This window comes from Chaetomium tenue (assembly GCF_020726465.1).
Source record: "Chaetomium tenue strain MPI-SDFR-AT-0079 chromosome Unknown F5144scaffold_6, whole genome shotgun sequence".
NCBI lineage: Eukaryota > Fungi > Ascomycota > Sordariomycetes > Sordariales > Chaetomiaceae > Chaetomium > Chaetomium tenue.
Window position 1 is genome coordinate 2,683,763 of NW_027117334.1, and position 20,395 is coordinate 2,704,157.

Consider the following 20,395-nt stretch of genomic DNA (forward strand, 5'->3'; position numbering starts at 1 on the left):
AGCAGGCCCAAGGCATGTTCTTACAGCCCACGTTACACAATGAGTCAACAAGCTGCAAACCAGGGGCGAAAACACACCTGGCAAATACACACCAAAATCCATTTTGCTACTCTCACTGGACAAGGTGCTCCCCCAGCCTCCCCCCATATCCTAAAACAGCCCCAACAAGTCATCACTCCCCTTACTCTGCTCCGCCGCCTTGCCATTCCCATGCCCCAGCTGCTGTCCCGGCGGCGGCGGCGCACTGGTCCCACTCAAATCCATCCCCTCGAACCCGCTCATCAAATCGTTCAACCCACTCCCGCCGGCAGGCGCGCCACCACCACCAAGCGCAGCCCCCACCCCCAAGCCACCCCCGACCGCAGGTGCCGCCGGCGCGGGCGCGTCAAACAGCCCCATGATATCCGCCATGCCGCCGCTGGGCGCCGCCGCTCCGCCAGGCGACACCGGGCTGGCCACCCTGTCGGGGGTCCCGGTACCGGCGGGGTTCTGCTCGGCGCTTGCCGGCGCGGCGCCGTCGAAATCGATGTCCAGCAGGTTCTCGATGTTGCTCTGCTGGGCGCCGCCGCCAGCGGTGCCGTTGGCGGAGGCCGCAGCGGCCACGGACGCGGCGATGGGGTTTTCGGCGAGGTTCTGGCGCTGTTCCTGGATGGCGGCGCGCTGGATGGCCTCGGCGCCGAAGCGGCCCTTGCCGACGAACGACTCGGGCGGCTTGTGGTAGACCGAAGCGAGAGTGGAGAGCTCGGCGAGGAGATTCTCGAGGAGGATGGGCGGCAGGCTGTTGACGGTGGTGGTGATGGGGGGTTTTTGGGCGAGGATGATGCTCTGTGCGGGTTGTTAGTGACGAGGGAGACGAGGGAGCGGGGCGATTATGCGACAAAGAACGAACCTTTGCGACGTCGAGGTCGCCGGAAAGGAGACGCCAGTAAATATAAGCGCGGTCGCGGATATCAGGGTTGTCGCTGTCTGCTGTCGCCAGCTGCAGAACCTTTTGTACAAGGCCTTGGTTGTTGCTGGGCTTCTTGAGGAACAACTTCACCACGGCGGTGAGGATTTGTAGTTGTGTCTGTTGAACATTAGCGCTCGCCGAGTTGAGGCGGTGGTTGCGAGACTAACCTGAGTAAACTCCTCGGCAAAGACGTCAACAAAGCCGGATAATATGTCGTCGGCGTTGTTGATCTTCTCGGCATACTCGCCCACGATCCATATGAGAGAGCCCCGCGCGTTTGGCTCGTCCAGCTCGTCGATATACTTGCAGAGCGTGGGGATGACGCCCTCGTATCCAGGGTATTTCCGGAGGATATCCTTGATGACAACGATAACCTCCTGGACAACGTAGTTGACCTTGGTGGCGATCAGGTCAAGGAGCGCGTTGACACACTTTTCGCTTGCCGGCTCAATCTTGATAGCCACTTGGCCAATAGCTTTAACGGCGCGCTTGACGAAGTCCATGTCGACCTCGAGCGCGTATTCCTTCAGCTCGGACAGCAGCTGATCAAAGTTCTTTTCGTTCGCTATCCTGACCATGATCTCGAGTTTCTGAAGTTTGACGTAGGGCGGGTCGTTGTACTTGCAAAAAAACACCCGAAGTTCCTTGCTGAGGATATCCGGCTTTGCTTGCAGAAGGAGGTCGATATTCCGGAGCGCAACGTATTGCACCTCGGGGGCAGAGGAGACGAGAGTGACTAAACCCGAGATTAGCAAAGATCCGGGCAGTCTGAGTCCACAAGGGCTACGGTACCTAAGGGAGGCGCCATCTTCTTCAAGTATTGCCTGACGCCTTCGGGGTTCACCAACTTCATGTGGATGAAAACGACCTTGACGGCGGCCAAAACAACACTGGGGTTGACATGTTGGAACTGTGGCGCAACTCGTTCGCAGATGTGCTCCGACTCCTTGACGTCTGTGGGCGGATAGTCGGCCAGTGTGGTTAGAATCGTTACTCGGCCCCACTCGGTGCACTCATTTAACGCCATCAACAGTTTCTTGAGCGTGTTAGGCGTAATGAACAAAGCTTTTGTCTCTGGGGCCGTCTCGGTGATTTCGGACAACGCTTGGACTGAGTTGGCCACCACCATGGGATTCGGGTCGCCGATCATCTCCTGCAATATCTCGAGAAAGCCGTTCTCAATGCACATTGTCGGGTTCAAATCGAACAGCTTGGCCACGCAGATAGCAGCTGTCTTGCGCACATATGGCGACTCGTCCCGCAGCGTCTTCCGAAGTGGTTCCTCCATGTAATCCACCATCTTGTCGACCCGGACGCAACCCATGGTTCGGATCGCCAATGCTCGGATAAGCGGGTTCGGGTCTTCGGAGTCTTGCACAAAAGTATTGACGGCCAGGATGCAGAGGTCTGGGTGCGACTTGGCGTAGTTCCTGCACGCTGCCGGTTAGAAGGGCACCGGGATGTGGTCGGTGACGTTGAACGGCCTACATGAGATAGAGATACACCAGCTTCTTTTGGTCCAAATCCGCCGTCGCAATATTCTTGAGAACATCGGGGAAGAGCGCCGACACGTCCTTGCCCAGCGTCATGGCCATGATGGTTTTCTGGATAGACTCCTTCCGCTCATGTGCATACTGCGACACGAGACCTGCCCGCAGCTCGAATGTCTCGCCCTTGCGCGGGGGCGCAAAGGCCCCCCGGATGCGGTTCACAGCCTGTGCCATCTTTCGTGGGTCGCTTCAGCGAGAGGTGGTCGAGCGAAGCGGGGATGATTGTATGGTTTTGGTCGTGGAGGGGCGGTGAAACTGGCTTGAAGCGCAGCCTGGGAACTGCTACAAATCGAGGTCGTGCTTTCACCCGTAACGGATCGATCGCCGGCCGCCTGTTGATTGTGTCGCGCAGCCAGAACCAGGGCGGCGGTTTGCTGAAATGTTGTCGCAGCCGCTGTGGGTTCGGGCGCTGGTGCTTCTCTTGAGCCGCAGCGTCGCCAAATCGTCTGTCTTGCTTGGCCTGGCCGCCGTCAACCCCTGGAAGGCGCGGTGGCTTGGCGCTGGCAGAAGCCCAAGCCACAACCCGAAACAGCGGGGTGGCTTCAGTGGGTCCATATCAGAGCACCTTTTGTTCAGCACCTGGACACATGGAATTTATCACTTTCACCTCCTCTAAAAGATCTGGATTTGGGTCGCTGGAATCGTTACTCCAAATCTAGACGGAATCAATGGTTTGTGTAAAATTGCGCGTTAAATGAGCTACGCTAACGTTCCCAGGCGAATTTCCCCAACCTGCGGCGGCTGTTTATCGAGGCCAGGACCGACAACGAGGAGAGGGATGTTTCCCGGAGAGCTGTAAGCCACAATTCGGTTCCTTTACGTCGCCCACAAGGATTATCGACCTGACTAACACCAACCAGTTTTACAACGCTGTTCTCTTCCTCGGGTCCGTTGCTGTGTTTAGTTTGATCGCCCAGAGAATGAACGCCCATTCGTGATGTGACCGCCGGTCTATGATTTGAGTGAAAAGTATCATTTCATCCGTCCTGTCCAGACCTCAGAACAAAATCCTGGCACCACGGATTGAAGCCAGTCAGAGGGATCGAAATGAATCTCACGCCCTCGTAAGGCCGCGGACAAAAACAGCAAGGCTGCAACCGTAGAATCACGACCAGTCAACTCCTTTAGAGGTTGCCTGCTTAATATCGGACGATGCCGAAGCCGGACATTGGAGTTGGTGATTTGGGGTAAAACAAAAAAAGAAAGCCCAGAACATTTGAGCCGATGTTGGATAGGAAAAAAACGTCACCTGTAGGATTCGAACCTACGCTCCCGAAGGAACTGCCTAGCAGCTAATTATTAGTTAGCAGGGCAGCGCGTTAACCACTCCGCCAAAGTGACTTGTAAGATGCTGCGGTTTGCCGCCGAATCAAGAGTAGCACACTGGGCCGGACCCCACCCAGAAACAACCTCCAGCCAAAAGAAGTTGGGGGTGAAAGGAAACTTCCGTGATAGCATCAATGAGTGCTAGAATACATAATGAGGAAAGGGTATCTAACCTTCTCTTACAACCACCACATAACCATACTTACTCGCCCAAAACATCACAAGAAGAACAGCATACGCCCCTCATCACTCACTCCGACTCGCTCTCATCCTCCAAGAACGCCAGATCAGCCCTGCGCTTCGCCAGACCCTTCCCACGAACCGCATGCTTCGCAACCTCATCCTCACTACCCTCCTCGCTCTTCTCCGCCTCACTCTCCCCGCCCCTTTCCTCGTCACTCCCCTCAGAACTCTCCTCACGCACAACCTTAGCCTTCTGTTTACCACCACCACCACCACCACCACCCGCCGCCGCGCGTCTCCGAGCCCCCCTACCACCACCCCCAACACCCCAACTCTTCTCCCCCTGCATGACATCCAGCAAATCAGCCTGCAACTCCCGCATCTCCTTGATCTCGCGCGCCTTGGCCTCCGAGAACCGACCCGGCATGCCGACGTCGGCCAGCAGGCCCCGGAGGTGCTTGATCTTGGCCTTGGGGGCGTCGGCGCCGTGCTTTTTGAACTCGGCGCCCCAGACCTTGCGCAGGCCACACTTGGCGAGCTGCGACTGCAGGAGCTTGATCTGCGCCTCGTCGGGCGAGTCGGCGGCGGCGGCGCTGGTGGAGCCTTTGGCGCTGCGTTTTGCGGGGGCGGTGGTGGTGTCTTTGCCGCCGCCGCCGGACTTGCGCTTGCGTTTCGGTGGAGGGGGGTCGTCGATTAGGGAGGAGAGCTCGCTTGAGGAGCCGTCGTCGCCGGCGGTGGTGGGTTCGGGTTTGGGGGCGGGCTGGGGCTTGGCTTTGGGTTTGGCTTTGGGTTTCGCTTTCTGCTTGGGTTGCTCGTCGATGACATCTGATAGCTCGCTCTCGTCGTCTTCTGCTAATTTGGACGTGCCTTCCTCTTCCAATGCGGGTTCGATAGTGGGGGATTCGTCGGGGGCGTCTGACAATTCGCTCTCGCTGTCGCTCTCTGTCGGCGGCTTCGACTTGCGCTTCCGTGCAGGCTTCGGGAGTTCTCCGTCGATTTGGCCGTCACTAGCGTCCGAACTACCCTCCTCGTCCTCGTCGTCGGACACCACCTTGGTCTTTTTGTGTGTTGCTTTGGCCAACCTGCGTTTCTTCGCGGGTGGTACCGGGGCGTCCCCCGCATCACTTCCATCGCTAACTTCAGACTCGGCATCGGATGAGGGTGCCGCCTTTTTGCCCCGTTTTTGGTTTCCCTTGTTGCTCTTCGAGGGCGCTGCCTTCACTGGTTTCTTAGGGCTCGGTGAGGCTTGCGGAGGGTCGTTATCGGCGTCCTCAAGGTCCTTCTAGCAAGGTCTCGGTAAGCAATGGTGCGTAATTTGGTTGCGGTGGGATTGCGACTTACCAATGTGTTGACAATGATCTCTTTGCTCTTCGCTTTCCAGTCGCCGTCCTTCAAGTACCCATCGTCGAGCCCGAGGCTCTCTTCAACTTCTTGGCGCGCATAGTTGACGGTCAATTTGTCTCTGTTTGGGCCGTTGTAAATCTGTTTCACCACGCTAACAAGCTCCGACACGATGGCTTTGTCGGTTATTTCGGTGCGCGCCATCGTGGCCGAGAGCGGAAGAGCCGTCGGAAATGTTGCCTCACAAGGGATACCGTATTAAAGTTAGAATGATTCAAGACGCGATATGAAATCCGAATCCCACAATTGTAAGATACAAACGCGCTTGCTGTGGCTTTTCGCCCTGGTTTTCGTCTGTCGCGGGTTTCATCCAAGCGCGTGGTGGGGGGCAACTGAGCAGGGATCAGGCAATTGCGAAATCGCGACAAGGGTGGCCGAGATGCGCACGAGCCATATCAACAAGGTTCGACGACCCTCGAACAGCAGCCTGGAACATCCAGCACGCGGAATGGGAATAATAATTGCCTCCCCTATTCAAGGGGTATTTAAAACGAGCAAGAGAAATCACACCGACATCTGTATTGGAGAATCCGGGAGGTGAGCGAGGGTCGCGCCTGCCGACCTGAGTGTCAAGTTTCGGGTTAGGGTTTAGTTCTGCAATTAACCATCATGCACATCAAACCTCTGATCCAACCATGGAAGTTCTTCCTCTGCCTCACTCGAGGTGGTCTTGGGTATCCGTTCCTGAATAACAGCCTTGGCAGGCCGATGTATGCCGTACGAGCATCACCAGTCACCAATTTGTCCAATTGACTTCTCACTTCCCATAAACTCACCCCCTCGCCATGGCCCCTCACCGCCCCCGCCTTGCCCGCACCCTCACCCTAACCCACCTCCTCCTCCTCACCACCCCCACCCCCGCCCTCGCCAACCCCTCCCCCAACCCCCACCTCCCCTTCGTCATCAACACCTGGGCCGGCCCCTTCACCGCCGCCACCGACGCCGCCTACCACTCCCTCACGGACCCCAGCTCCGCCCACTCCCACACCCCCGCCCTCGACGCCGTGCAAGCCGGCTGCGCGGCCTGCGAGCAGCGCCAATGCGACGGCACGGTGGGGTTCGGCGGGTCGCCGGACGAGGCCTGCGAGACAACGCTGGACGCGCTGCTCATGGACGGCGCGAGCATGAAATCGGGGGCCGTGGCGGGGCTGCGGCGCATCCGGGACGCTGTTGCTGTTGCGCGTGCGGTGCTCGATCATACGCGCCACTCGTTGCTGGTTGGGGACCAGGCGGCGCGGTTTGCGGTTGAGATGGGGCTGGGGCCGGAGGGGGATTTGGGGACGTCTGAGAGTAGGAGGAGGTGCGAGGAGTGGAGGGCGGGGGGGTGCAAGGGGAATTATCGGGTCGCGGTGCAGCCGGATCCGGAGACGTCGTGTGGGCCGTATCGGCCGTTGTCCGTTGCGGGGGGTGGGATGTTAGCGTCGGTTGTGGGGGATGAGGGGCAGGCTTCGCATGATACTATTTCTATGGTGGTGATTGATGGGGAGGGGGGTATGGCGGCGGGGACGTCGACAAATGGGGCGGCATTCAAGATTCCCGGTCGTGTTGGAGATGGGCCGATCGTTGGGAGTGGGTCATATGTCGATGGGGATGTGGGCGGATGCGGTGCGACGGGAGACGGGGATATCATGATGCGATTCTTACCGTGTTACCAGGCGGTTGAGAACTTGAGGCTGGGCATGACGCCAACAGAGGCTGCTGAGGACGCGGTCAGGCGTATGCTGCGGAAGTACCCCAAGATATCGAGTGGGCTTGTCGTGGTGAACAACAAGGCCGAACACGGTGCGGCAGGGTCTGGGTGGACCTTTACCTACGCGTTTCGAGGAGGAGCAATGAATGCTACCGAGGTCGTCACCGTCCCGCCGTTGGAGGCTGGCTCGGTTGGTGGCAGCGTAGTGGATGACAGCCCAAGCGAGATCTAAGTCGGGCAAGGTTCAGCCACCGACCGTTCGGTACTTGCGATTGTCCAATCTCGTCCAAGCACCGGCTAACACGTCTCCCATTTGGTCTAAAACAGCCAATCCATCGTTGTAGATAGTTAACTACTAATTCTCATATTCTCATATCTTCATCCAGCTTGGAAAGTGAACTGACTTCTCACGAACCCCGGCAAACTCAAGATCCATTGTTTATCGAGGGACCAGCATCAACCCCACTTCTCCAGGCACACAGATCACTGAACCCCGGAAGCCACCCGAACTTGGCATGCAGGAACCAATTAGCCTGCCCCACCCTTATCGCGCTAATGCTGTTTTGGCGAACCTAATCTCACCAGCATGGATATTCTCTGCCATGCCCGCCCAAACCTTCAATTTTCCCTCACCAACCCACCGGCCCTTGACCGACCGCGTTTCGTCTCAATCACTCTCTTTGGCGACCGCGGCATTGTTTTCTCTGGCCATGGTGCCATGTCATTCATTTTAGCCCTGCCTATGATACAGCTAGTCGTTCTTTAACCTGATAACTATTCATTCACTCCACATTTATTTGACGATCTCTGAACTGAGACCCGCGACGACCCACTCCATTCGCTAGTTAGCCGCAGCCATGCGCTGTGCAATTCACTTCTTCTCTGGCTTGCTCGCCGCCGCCACAGCCCACGCAGCCGGACGGACTGTATGGGCCACGCCTCACGAGAGTTATTCGTCTTCTGTCGGCGTGTTAGGTTGCAAGGTCGACACCAATCGCATCGCATACTGGCCAGCTTCGGTGGACTGCACCAACATTTGCGTGTCGCTTAGCTACGAGGGGAGGACAGTCCATCTTTTGCGCATCGACCAGTCCGAGGGTGCCTATGACGTGAGCTACGATGCTTGGAATTACCTTGTGACGGGCTTTTCGGCGACTGAGAAACCGACAACCGGCGGCGCCATCGCTATGCACTACGAAGACGCCGACCCGTCAGCGTGCGCCGACCTGATTCATACCGACGGCAACAAACTGCCCCTCAGCGCGCCCAACAGCATGAATTACCTCGCCAGCTGTCTGTCCAAAGACACCTGGGTTGGCAAGAACCATATTCTCTACAACATCCTCGATCCCATCTGCTCATGGGGCAACGACGAGGTTTGCGAGCTGGACTGGCCAACTGCCAACCAAGCCGCATGCCCGACCCAGCTTGGCACGCCATCGGTCTTGAGCAACGCGCCGGTCTACAACATCCAGTACATGACCGGCAACAAGGTTCTGGCATCCAACGGGCAGGTTGTCGCCAGCGGCGGCGCAAGTATCAGCCCACCCTCGGACCTGAGCCAAAAGTCTGCTGGGTGGATTGCGAGAGGCAACGTGGTGCCGGTGATGGCTATGGGTATGTTTGCCTATTGGATTCTCGGCGGGATTTGAGGTAGCACATGTGCTGTCGGGCTTTATTTGGGATGGTGCTGTTGTTTTTGGATACCCCTTTGCGCACGAATACACGCTTATGATGACGGACCTGATGTTTCCCCGCAATCTGCTTTCTTGATTTGCCATTTTCGCGAAAGTGAAAAGAGGCAGCCGCAGCCTTTGGTTTACAACTGACCCAGTACACTCCCAAGTTACCGTACGACAGGCGACAGGTGCACGTTCAACTTCCCTTTTTCCCACAAGTTGTAGATCCGCTGCTTGCTCATCCAGTCCAAACTGTCCTCGGCGATACGCAGATCAAAGTTCCACAATACCCGGACTAAAATAAGGCGCATTTCGATGTAAGCCAGATTTTTCCCGAGGCAGTTACGCGGCCCCAAATGAAACGGCTGGAACGCCTCCTTGCGGTCGCCCGCAAATGCTGGGTCGCCGAGCCATCGCTCGGGATGGTAAACAAATGGATCTTTAAAGTGCTCATCGTTGTGGTACATGGCCCAGTGATGAACCGCCACCACAGTCTGTCACAAACGGTTAGTCAAGATTCCCTTTTCCTCACAGCTCGTGCCTTTGTGTGCTCACCTTCTCAGGCACGTAATTACCTGCAATATTAGCCCCTCCCTTCGGCACCACTCGCGGTAACCCAGTCGCAACTGGGGGATACATGCGCAGCGCCTCGTCCAGGCACGCTAGCAGATACGGAAGAGTGCTGACGCTGGCGAAGTCAATCTCATCCTCAGACTTGAAAGTTTCACGAATCTCAGCCGTGAGCGTTTCCATCGCGTGATGGTTTGTCAACAGGAAGTATGTCACCCCTGAAAGCAACGTCGCCGTCGTCTCTGAGCCCCCGATGATGAGGATTGCGCTGTTGGCCTGGAGCTTTTCCAATGTGAGTCCCTATGACAAGTCAGCGTCGACTATGCCGAACAAGAATATGTGCTGGGTTGAAATACCCATTCATCAGCCTTTTTGAGCAACCCCTCCACAAGGTCCGCCCTGTCCTTCCCCGCCTCCATCCGCCTCTTCAACTTCGCCAAGGTCATCTGCATGTGCTTCTCGCGCTCCTCTACGAACTTCGTCGGGATGAGAGCCAGCAGCAACGTGACAATCATTGGGTAGTGTGCCAAGGTCTGGAACACCGTGCCCGCACGCGCCACCTCAAAGATGGCTTTGACCCAAGGGTGGTAGTTCGAGTTGTCGAGACATCCGAAGCTGCAACCGTCGTCAGCAAGCGATGTCCTCCATATCCCGCCAGGCAAACCCACCTCTCCCCAAACGCCAAATCCCCAATAACATCAAACGTCGTGTAATTATACCACGCCGCCAAGTCCACCGCCTCCCCCTTCTCACCCCTCTCCCTCAACTTCCCCACCAACAAATCAATATACCCCTTAATCACCGGCTGCTGCTCGCGCATACTGCGATCACTAAACCCATGCGCCATCGTCCTCCTCAACAACGCATGCTCCTCCCTATCCGCATTAACAATATCCCTCGGCACGCCCTCCACCGGCCGATAAAACCGCTCATACTTGAGCATATCCTCTGCCCCAGCACCACCACTCCCACCGCCACCAGTCCGATGCCCCATAATATCCCTCCACGCCGCCGGGTCCGAAAAGGCCAGCTCGTCGGGGGCGACGCGCACCACGGGCCCGTAGCGCTGGTGCAGCGCCAGCATGTCGAAGGGCAGCGTGCCGGCCATGTGTCGCAGCCCGTAGCCCCAGCGGGTGGCGCGCATGAGGAGGGGGCCGGGGAAGCGGCGGAGGGGGTGGAGGAGGAGGTTGTAGAGGAGGTGCAGGGTTGTGTGGAGGGTGAGCTGTGAGAGGGGGGGAGGGGGGTGGGTGGGTTAGTTGGTGGTTGGTTGTGGGGGTGGTTGTAAGGGGGTTTGGGGGGGTATTAGCATACGGCTGTGAGGGCGAGGGCGAGGATTTGCCCGGCGGTGAGGCTCAACAGCGCCATGTTGGTCTCTGGGCTGAGGATTGGTGGTGAGGCTGTGAATTCTGGTGTTTGGGGCTGCCTGCAATGATAAGCTGTCAATGCCCCTATTTGTGGGGTTTGGAACGGTGAGGTGGTTGATGAGAACGGGAAGTTGGAGATTCGCGGGGTGGGTGGCGGTTTTGTCATGTCCGTCGTGTTCCAGGCGTTGCATTTGAGCCGTGTTCGTGTTCGGTCTCGGTTATTATCCCAAGATCTCGTTCTTCCCTCTTGAAACCTGGGAGCTTCTGGAAAAGGGCCACCAATCATTGTTGCGATCCTAGGTACCTTCGTTCCAGTCTGGGTCTCTACGTACTTACTAGTACCACGCCCGTGGTTTCTACCGATCTACTCAATACATACAATACAATAAGTAATTCATCAATTACCCGGGTGCGTAGGTAGTTCAGGAGTATCACAGGTTGGCATAATATCATCGGTAGATCATGGTGCAGAAACCCTACAAAGTCGCTCTTCCGTCATGGCAAGCATGCCGTGGTCGAGCCAAGAGAACAATTGCTTTTGACACAGTGTCTACCACTGGCTGCTCTTCCAACAATTTCCATTGGAGATAACATCTCCGTCTGGCCCGTTTCCTTCTGGCAGAGGATCAGCCATTGTAGCCAACCGGAAGGAAGTCACTCCATGCCGGAAATCATGTGGCTTTCTACTAAGCAACGGCTCAGTGTTCAGTGCTGGGTCCAACCGCTGGTCAAAACACATACCTGGTTAAACTCCAATATGGAAGCCCTCGACCCTACGGCTATTCGTGCGCTTGTGGAGAATCTAATTGCAGCACCCTGCCATTTCATACTCAACACAGATACGTCTCCCTTCCGCGGCGGGGAGTATGCGGTTTATGCTCTAGAGGATGAGGGAAAGTCAAGACGCCTCTGCCTCCGCATCCCACACAACCGGGTCGGCTGCCATGTTTCCCCTTTCCTCGAACATGAAGCCAAGCTCCGTCGCCGGGTCGATGCTGCGAAAATCGACCTCTTCCAACCGCTTATTGCCCACGATTCTACAACGGAGAATTCGATTAAAGCGCCATATCTGGTCCTGGGATGGGCGGATGGTGGGCCCCTGAAGTGGTCCGACACCCATCCAGCGGCGGACGATCGGAAGACTGTTATTCAGGCGGTTGCTAACGCCAGTCTCGATCTGCTCCGCATTCAGCAGCCTGGTATTGTTGATTCTTCACAGCATTTTCTGAATTCGGGCTGACCGAGATGTAGGGGAGCCGGCACTCGAATGGATCACGTACAAGATTGACCGCAAGATCGCTCGTGCGGAGTCCAACCAGCTTTGCGGGGGTACCGTTGCTGAATGTGAACACCAGAAGCAGTTGATCCCAAAATACTGGATGCCAGGCCTTGACAATGCCCCTCATGTCCTTGTCCACGGCGACATCTCCGGGAACAATATCATAGTAGGCAGCGCCCCTCTTGCTGTTCAGAGGTATGCCGGAAACCCTTACCCACCGGAGACGCCATGGGCTACTGATACAAGTCATAGTATTATCGACCTGGGTTGGGCGTAAATGGTACCTCTTCAATTTGCGGCCGTGTACCCGCGTTTTCTCACCCATGAACCCGGGGGGGGTGTCCAAGGCTTCTCGGGTCGTAATAGTGAGCAAATGAAACGGGATCGAGCCTTCTACCTCGAATGCGTCAAGACAAGAGCCCAAAGGGAGGGCGGCATCGAGCTGCATTATTATCGCACACTTGCTCGTGACGATGAACCGAGCAGGTACTGGTGGCTCACTGCAGCCAGCCGCATCGATATCCACATAGCTATGGCCTTGTGTTCTTGGGCGCCCGTACTTGATCCAAGGGGCATATAGAAGAAGGGGGATGCCTGCCACCGAAGTATGTTGCCACCTCCAGGCTGCCGCTCAACAGGGAGAATCGTAGAAGGTCGTCAACTTAGTCCCGACACTTGAACGAGCCGGGGAGTGATGGGTGCCCGTAACTGGTTCAAACTGGTTAGTCCAGCTCGGCAGATAAAGACGTCACACTAGCGATGTGCAGAGAAGCAGGGATAACGACAAAATGGATGAGAGGGATGGTTGTCGGCGGATCAACTCAATTCGCGGCGCGTCGGTGACCGGCTTTCGGAATCGTCCTGTCCGCCCCTTCTAGGTGGCTATGGTCCCCATTTCTACAATATACATGGGTCCATCTGCAGCACTCGATGCCGCAACCCGATGCTCTTGGGTCAGCATGAACCTTTAAGCAGCATCACATCGTCAGCAGAGAGTGATTAGGTTGTTTATTGATATCAAGGACTCTAATGCGACATCATAAACCCGGCCATTCAAACACAGTGTTTCGAATGTAGTAGGGGACAGGGACATGATCCCATTCTCATCTCAACCATGATACTCGTACGTAAGAATCAGATTTAAGCTTACTTGTGCCGCGGCCTGCCTGAACACCACATAAGGATCAGCTATCTAGGCGGGTTCGCTTAGACGCACGTAGGGGGCTGGGACTCGAGACTTGGCCAAAACAAGCCTTCGGCGTTGGGGAAGAGAGAACGGTTGATGAGTGGCGTTCTGTTCGCGAGACCGTAGACGCCATGACGTTCCTTGACCTGGCCTTAAGGCTTGGCCAGTCCCAATCCCTCATCGTGAACCTGGGGGACGGCGGGTTTCGGCCCGCTGATGACCAACCCCCAAGATCTCGCCGACTGCGAGGCGATGTCACCCCAGGAAGCTTCACCCCAAACGACCTTGTCGGTGGGCGATCTTCCGCGAGGATAACCCGGTCAAGCGAGGCTCCTCGGCCCCAGCGTTCCTTAGCGTCGGTAGCGTGTGTGAGCACTGACATTTGTGGGAAAACGCGGGGCCTGCGCAAGAAATAACGGACTCGCCACCAATGATGTGACGTCCCGAGACACCGAATCCTAATGCCAAGCGTGGAAAAGCCGAGCCTAGGATTTTGATGTCGAATTTGTGAAAAGAATAAAAAAGTATGGACGTTTAGGGGTTGGTGGTGAACTTGGGCTTGCGTCCTCTGAACTTCAAGGCCATGTCCCTGGTCTTCAACTTTTTATGATAAAATAACGTCGGCACCCATGGACCCAGATTTTCATGGGATACCCCTCCATTCGCTTGTCAGAAACCAACCCCCTGATTCGGCCCTTCATATTGCAGTATAATAACTTAATAAGGGCTGATGGGACGCTGCAACACAACATGCCCGGCCCGCGCGGTTTGACCCGACACGCTGGGCGAGAACATGATGGCCGGCCAGGGGGTGAGAGCCACGGGCCATACCTCAACCGTGTCATCTGGTCCCTAGCGGCGCTTTCGACTGTATTTCTCGGCCTGCGAGTGTACTCCAAAATCCTCAGGCGGCGGCAATTATGGTGGGATGATTATGTTCTGATTGCGAGCTGGGTTTGCCTCTCCTTCCTTGTATTTCATTTCCTCGGGTTCGCCCAGGGCAAAGACTGCGGACCATCTAACGGTTACAGACCGCACTTGTCGTCTCAGTGACTCTACAGTCGGTGGGAGTCGCCCACGGCCTTGGGAGTCACTATGGCGACCTAGATGAAGAATCCGTTACCGCCGTCGCTATATACTCCATTTCGGCCGGGTTCGGCTCCATCCTAGCGACTTGTTGGAGCAAGACGTCCTTTGCCATCTCCCTACTTCGGATCTCCACTGGCAGAACTAGGGTGTTCGTATGGTTCATCATCGTCTCTGTGAACCTCGTGATGGGTTCCGTCGGGGTGATTCAGTGGGTGCAATGCTGGCCTGTCCAAAAACTGTGGTACTATGAGATGGCGGGCTCGTGTTTCCCGCCGGAGATTGTCCAGAACTACAACACTTTCACGGCTGGTAAGAAAACAACTCGACCAGCTAGCGGCCATACTTAGGATACGGTGACTGACAAGCCACCTCGCATAGCTTACTCTGGCCTGATGGACATCGTCCTTGCGCTCCTTCCGTGGAAGATCATTTGGACTATTACCATCAAGAAGAGGGAAAGGCTGGGTGCCATGGTGGCCATGAGCACCGGTGTTCTGTGAGTTCACGTCACGCTGCCCGCAAAGGAGATACCATATGGCTAATTCCGAGCGTCTAAGTGCGGGAGTGATGGCTTTTCTCAAGATCAAGACTCTGTATGTCATCGGCAACGACGACAGTGAGCACCCATCCAATGAAAGCCCTCCATTTTGTTTGCCCCCCTAACCGTATCATAGCTACAACGGTGGACCTCTTCATCTTTGGCACCGCTGAGCCCGCAACCGCCATCATGGCCGCCTCGATTCCGATACTCCGGAACCTTCTCCGCCGAGAATCTCAACCAAAGCCCGCCGAGTTCATCCAGCTAGCTGGTAATGGCCAACAAGAAGCAGAACAGTCGCCCGCCCCCGAGGAAGCTGATAACAGGGAGAGAAAGCAAGGGGCAAGGCAGTCGTGGGCGAGGATAGCTCATCTAGAACAAGCCCGTGTGTCTGGGGAGGAGGGAAAAGGGAGCGGTTCGGGGTCAGGGACGGGTCCATGACCCGACTCATGGTTCGATGTTGGGGTACGGTTCCAGGGCGGGCCTTGAACAGATGTATTGCGATTTTATGATGATACCCATAGCAATGTCAACAGAATTCCTTTAAGGAATGGGTGGTTTACCCCAGCCTCTCGCGGCTTGGATGTCGATAGAGGACGGATGATCTCGGACATCGTGGATTATACGCAAGGCAGGTGAGCAACCGACTTCAGCTTGCTGTTGGATACCGAGATATTATTATATGAGGCGGAAAGGTTGTAAGCTCTCATGCAAAACTTGTAGCTGGGGAGATTGATGAGTCTAGCAGGGAGGTAAATAGTAATATCATGATATCATCTGTGAGGCTACACTTAGGGTTGTCCTAGAGAGGAGTGACTTCATGTCGTCTTTTCGTCTTTTCTGTCTCCTACCTCTAGCCCGCTTGTGAACTTCAATCGCTCTATAACATTGATGGTAGAAGTGGTTAATTAATTGAACCAAAAATGGCTTTCGTGAGAGAATCGCATCTGACCGCTATTACAGGTGGGATTATTAAATCCTCCAAGCCGCAGCCGAAGCGCGCCTGGAATTGATTCAACACTATCACACTACTCTCTAGTGACCAATTACCTGGATTGACATGCTGCAATACAGACCACTTTTCTGGTCAGACGGGAAATATTTTGGATAATAACTTGAACCGAAGCCCCTCGATGAGAACCTTGCAGGACCACATTAGCCTTAATCAAGCCTTCAAGGCACCACCCGTGGTAATGGCATGGATGGATCTTGAGAGGCGCGGGGAAGTGTCTGATGCAGGAACTAACTGTGGCATTAATCGGGTTGTGTAACCGCTGTAAGTGCCGACATAAGTCAAAAGTCCCTGACCGTCAATTGCATACCTGTATTGTCATTCGTTTGATCACTGCGGGGGATGGGGGATGGGGTATGCGATGAAAGTATAAGAACTCGGTACGGCCTCCTTACTAGACCTGATAATGGACGTATGTGTATCACTGTGTCTTGATACCTTCTCACTTCTGAGAACTTAAATCGAGATTGGATATATCGAGACATAATCATTGAGCCACCAACCATGTTTCAAATATTCTCATTCCTCCTCCCCTTCCTGCTCGTCACCGGCCCCTCTGGTGTTACGGCCCTGACAGTTGCTGCCATGTCCCAAAACATCGAAGCCACCCCTCTGGTCGTCGCCTTGGAGGACTATTACAATTCCACCTCGTACACACACATCAACGGCCTCCCCGCCCTCGGAGCCAATCCCGACATCGACCTCTACGCGGGCTCCGAAGTGCACGTCCTGCACGACGCGCCGGAGCACCCAGACCTGCGCATCCTCGCCACGGTGGTCGAGTTCTCCTACCGCATCGTAGCCGACAAGCGCAAGGGCATCCTGGAGCCCTCAGACCTCCGGGGCAAGCGCATCGGCGTCGTCGGCAACGTGACGTCCGAGTACTTCGCCTACCGGTACCTGCGCGACGTGGTCGGGCTTGACGAGTCCGAATACACGCTCGTCAAGCGGGGCGTCCTTTGCTACGCGCTGCCCTGCGGCAATGGGACGTACCCGCAGATGTTGGTGGCGGGGGAGATCGATGCCCTTACTGCCTTCGAGCCGACAACTACGGTGGGCGGCATGGCCATTGGCGAGGAGAACGCCGTCTTCTTCCGCAACGATACGCTGTACCGCAAGATCAACGTCTTGTACACCACGCAGGCTAAGCTGGATAACGCGACGAGCCGGGCTGAGATTGTCGGGTTTTTGCGGGCGCTGGGTAAGACGCAGGAGGTATTCACCAAGGAGCCCGAGAAGATCTGGCCGAGGGTGGCAAATATCACGGCGACGGGCAACACAGAGAACACCGCAACGGAGGAGATAATGAGAAAGTTTTGGCCGCTTACGAAATGGGATCGCGAGCTCGCGGCGGATCTAGTTGATTTGATGGTGGAGGAGGACAAGTGGGTGGCAATGGGTGAGAGACAGGGAAGGGACCCGTTGGGTAGAGAGAGGATCCAAAGCCTTATCGATAACGCACCGCTTGAGGAAGCTCTTACTTGCGAGGGATAGGAGAAAGAGGAAAGGAGCTCTACTCTTAGGGCTACGATTGCGTATCGAGCCGGGGAAGGAAACTCGAGCGAAATAATGGCTATTATCACCAGGGCCTCGACCGAATGAGACGAGCCTAGGCGTTCTCGGCGTGGTTGTTAACCGCCTTGGGATTGGTTGAGTCCGAGTTTGGTGTTCGAAGCCAAGGCCCAGAAACGGGATTGGTCCAAGGTGTGCGCGAGAGCTTGAGAGTTTCCGTTGGCAGCTTGGTTCCTTGGTGGGGCCATGGCGGACCGTCATCGCGAAATGCCTGGAACAAATTTTCTATTTCGCTCATCACATCATGCATGTCACCTTGCAGGCCGCCTCAATTCAGACGTTGGTGCGCGATTTCCGTGGTTGCAAGAGTTAAACGGCCCGTTCAGCGCGTTTGGGGTTGCTCAGACGCGCCCACCACCCAACCCACATGTCAGATTGGCCGGGAATTTATCGTGCCATTTCTGGCATTTTCGAACATGTCTTGGCGCCCGCCTGCACGGACGTCACCAGGGGTAGCACCGTCCCGCCATGCCCGGACATGGCATCCCTGTTTCGCGTTCAAAAATTACGTCGTCGACTCACTTCTAGACTGAGATTTTGCGCACACCTCCCTTGATTTCCAATTATTTTGTATTGTTGTAGTTTGATCTGAAGTAAATCACAATACCCAGAAACACTTTTATTGTCATTGGTATATTCGGAATTGAACAAGATTGTATTGTACTGTGTAACAATCGTACATTCCGTGGTGGGAGGCCTGGCCGCCTGGCAGCGCTTTTAGTTACCCCGCTCCCCACCGTAACTGCCCCGCCATCTTTTTCAACGGCCTTTTGTGCCTTCCAAGCTTGCCGCCCAGGTCTGGGATTCCAGTTAATAACGTCACCGAACCGCGACCGACCATCCCCAAGCTGCTGATTCCCCAACCCATCTAACAACCAACCTAGTCACCACCTACCCATAAATCTCCCTAGCCACCTATCCGTCACCACCATCACCCTTAACGCAGCTTTGCCAACATCAACAGCGGCTAAATCCTGGCTGTTGTTCTGCGGCCGAGAAACAGCGCATCCCGGGTCTGAGGTCCCTACCTCTGGCACTTCCACCTTGCCGATTTGCCAATTAGCGAATTCCCGCCATCACAATGCCTGGTGCCGTCGAAACTCCGGCTTCCTCCTCTGGCAGGCTACTTCTAATCTCCAATCGCCTGCCAATCACCATCAAGCGCTCCGATGAAGGCCACTACTCCTTTTCCATGTCCTCGGGCGGTCTCGTCACTGGCCTGAGCGGGCTCTCCAAAACCACAAGTTTCCAATGGTACGGATGGCCTGGCTTGGAGGTACCGGAGGGCGAGGCCGGACCCATGAGGGAGCAGTTGAAAGAAAAGCACAACGCCATCCCCGTGTTTGTCGACGATGAGCTCGCCGACCGCCACTACAACGGGTTTGCCAGTACGTCTCTCTTTCGTCTAATATCTGTGGGGTGTCCGGTTAGCTAATCGCCGTCTTTCATCCTAGACTCGATCCTCTGGCCCCTTTTCCACTACCATCCCGGCGAGATCACTTTCGACGAATCCGCATGGGCCGCATACCGCGAAGTAAACCGGCTGTTTGCCCAGACCGTGGTCAAGGACGTACAGGACGGCGATCTCGTGTGGGTGCACGATTACCATCTGATGCTTTTACCACAGATGCTGCGCGAGGAGATTGGCAATTCCAAGAAGAACGTCAAGATTGGCTTCTTTCTTCACACGCCGTTCCCCAGTAGCGAGATTTATCGCATCCTGCCCGTCCGAGAGCAGTTGTTGCTGGGCATCCTCGACTGCGATCTGATCGGGTTCCACACCTACGATTACGCGAGGCACTTTTTGAGTAGTTGCTCAAGGATACTGTGAGTTCCCCATCACGGAGCGTTGTTGGCCCTTGATACTAACGACGACAGATCGACGACAACAACACCGAATGGCGTCGATTGGAACGGCAGATTCGTGACGGTCGGGGCGTTTCCAATCGGTATCGACCCCGAAAAGTTCATTGAGGGCCTTAAGAAGGAGAACGTGCAAAATCGCATCGCCGCCCTAAAGCGTAAGTTCGAGGGCGTCAAGCTGATTGTCGGTGTCGACCGCCTTGACTACATCAAGGGAGTGCCCCAAAAGCTGCACGCGCTTGAGGTATTCCTCACCGAGCACCCGGAGTGGATCGGGAAGATCGTGCTGGTGCAGGTAGCTGTGCCCAGCAGACAAGACGTTGAGGAGTACCAAAACTTGCGGGCCGTCGTCAACGAGTTGGTCGGGCGCATCAATGGCAAGTTCGGCACCATCGAGTTTATGCCGATCCACTTCCTACACCAGTCGGTCACCTTCGACGAGCTCACGGCTCTCTACGCCGTTAGTGACGTCTGTCTGGTCAGCTCGACCCGCGATGGCATGAACCTGGTCTCGTACGAATACATCGCTACCCAGCGCGAGCGCCACGGCGTCATGATCCTTTCGGAGTTCACGGGGGCCGCCCAAAGCCTCAACGGCAGCCTTATCGTCAACCCGTGGAACACGGAGGAACTCGCCAACGCCATCCACGACGCCGTCACCATGTCGCCCCAGCAGCGCGCGACCAACTTCCGCAAGCTGGAACGATACGTCTTCAAGTACACGAGCGCCTGGTGGGGGCAGAGCTTCGTCACGGAGCTGACGCGTCTCAACACTGGCGAGGAGTCGAAGGCGGGTAAAAGGGGGAATGCGGCCCAGCTAGCGTTGCAGAGCGCGGCCGAGGGGGTTGCGGGTGCAGCGAACAAGGCGGTCGAGGGCGCCCAGGAAGCTATTGCCGCTGTTTCCGGGGATAACAAGGAGTCGGAGTGAGGGAGCTCATCTGCCCCACTGGGTTGTTGCTGTTTTTTTTACTGTCGGGGATGCATTGACCAGCGTTGCTGTGGGAGCCTCGCTTGCAGAGCCTTAATAAACGGTTGCTAGCGAAACTCAAGTAGGAGGGCCTGGTTGGTTTGGACGCGAGGCTTCTCTCAACAAGGTAATGACATCCGGAAAGCGTTGTGGTTTGTTCTTTTGCGTTTATCAGTA

The 20,395-nt window shown here is 55.9% G+C and overlaps 9 protein-coding genes and 1 non-coding gene across 10 annotated transcripts; 6 read left to right on the top strand and 4 right to left on the bottom strand.

The window, feature by feature from the left end:
- Positions 1-73: 73 nt before the first annotated feature.
- Positions 74-2,943, bottom strand: F5144DRAFT_583120 (adaptin N terminal region-domain-containing protein). Its single transcript, XM_066789542.1, has 5 exons — positions 2,438-2,943; positions 1,742-2,379; positions 1,117-1,685; positions 890-1,066; positions 74-825 (listed from the first exon to the last, which is right to left on the bottom strand). Exons 1-5 carry the CDS (start codon positions 2,671-2,673, stop codon positions 151-153), a joined length of 2,295 nt encoding a protein of 764 aa, XP_066640126.1. The 5' UTR covers positions 2,674-2,943; the 3' UTR covers positions 74-150.
- On the top strand, positions 2,879-3,437 carry F5144DRAFT_605894 (uncharacterized protein; the record flags this gene model as incomplete). Its single annotated transcript, XM_066791466.1, has 3 exons — positions 2,879-2,968; positions 3,217-3,294; positions 3,360-3,437. The coding sequence occupies 3 exons, from the start codon at positions 2,879-2,881 to the stop codon at positions 3,435-3,437; spliced, it is 246 nt and encodes an 81-aa protein (XP_066640127.1).
- Positions 3,438-3,742: 305 nt separating this feature from the next.
- On the bottom strand, positions 3,743-3,840 carry F5144DRAFT_t163. The gene has a single exon. It is a non-coding gene; the product is annotated as a tRNA-Ser (tRNA).
- A 235-nt stretch (positions 3,841-4,075) lies between these two features.
- On the bottom strand, positions 4,076-5,553 carry F5144DRAFT_550945 (uncharacterized protein; the record flags this gene model as incomplete). The annotated part of the gene is made up of 2 exons (XM_066787668.1): positions 4,076-5,290; positions 5,350-5,553. The coding sequence occupies 2 exons, from the start codon at positions 5,551-5,553 to the stop codon at positions 4,076-4,078; spliced, it is 1,419 nt and encodes a 472-aa protein (XP_066640128.1).
- A 641-nt stretch (positions 5,554-6,194) lies between these two features.
- On the top strand, positions 6,195-8,751 carry F5144DRAFT_550946 (nucleophile aminohydrolase; the record flags this gene model as incomplete). The annotated part of the gene is made up of 2 exons (XM_066787669.1): positions 6,195-7,289; positions 7,945-8,751. The coding sequence occupies 2 exons, from the start codon at positions 6,195-6,197 to the stop codon at positions 8,749-8,751; spliced, it is 1,902 nt and encodes a 633-aa protein (XP_066640129.1).
- A 194-nt stretch (positions 8,752-8,945) lies between these two features.
- Positions 8,946-10,713, bottom strand: F5144DRAFT_498214 (cytochrome P450; the record flags this gene model as incomplete). The annotated part of the gene is made up of 5 exons (XM_066786255.1): positions 8,946-9,272; positions 9,334-9,648; positions 9,705-9,963; positions 10,017-10,570; positions 10,660-10,713. 5 exons carry the CDS (start codon positions 10,711-10,713, stop codon positions 8,946-8,948), a joined length of 1,509 nt encoding a protein of 502 aa, XP_066640130.1.
- A 756-nt stretch (positions 10,714-11,469) lies between these two features.
- On the top strand, positions 11,470-12,571 carry F5144DRAFT_595576 (uncharacterized protein; the record flags this gene model as incomplete). The annotated part of the gene is made up of 4 exons (XM_066790706.1): positions 11,470-11,803; positions 11,964-12,186; positions 12,244-12,257; positions 12,339-12,571. 4 exons carry the CDS (start codon positions 11,470-11,472, stop codon positions 12,569-12,571), a joined length of 804 nt encoding a protein of 267 aa, XP_066640131.1.
- A 1,356-nt stretch (positions 12,572-13,927) lies between these two features.
- Positions 13,928-15,817, top strand: F5144DRAFT_595577 (uncharacterized protein; the record flags this gene model as incomplete). Its single annotated transcript, XM_066790707.1, has 8 exons — positions 13,928-14,131; positions 14,209-14,575; positions 14,645-14,762; positions 14,824-14,882; positions 14,941-15,189; positions 15,373-15,439; positions 15,477-15,502; positions 15,768-15,817. The coding sequence occupies 8 exons, from the start codon at positions 13,928-13,930 to the stop codon at positions 15,815-15,817; spliced, it is 1,140 nt and encodes a 379-aa protein (XP_066640132.1).
- A 327-nt stretch (positions 15,818-16,144) lies between these two features.
- On the top strand, positions 16,145-17,367 carry F5144DRAFT_360583 (uncharacterized protein). The gene has a single exon (XM_066784391.1). The coding sequence runs from the start codon at positions 16,321-16,323 to the stop codon at positions 17,308-17,310; it is 990 nt and encodes a 329-aa protein (XP_066640133.1). The 5' UTR covers positions 16,145-16,320; the 3' UTR covers positions 17,311-17,367.
- Positions 17,368-18,469: 1,102 nt separating this feature from the next.
- Positions 18,470-20,179, top strand: F5144DRAFT_498006 (glycosyltransferase family 20 protein; the record flags this gene model as incomplete). Its single annotated transcript, XM_066786245.1, has 3 exons — positions 18,470-18,776; positions 18,843-19,215; positions 19,267-20,179. 3 exons carry the CDS (start codon positions 18,470-18,472, stop codon positions 20,177-20,179), a joined length of 1,593 nt encoding a protein of 530 aa, XP_066640134.1.
- Positions 20,180-20,395: the final 216 nt, after the last annotated feature.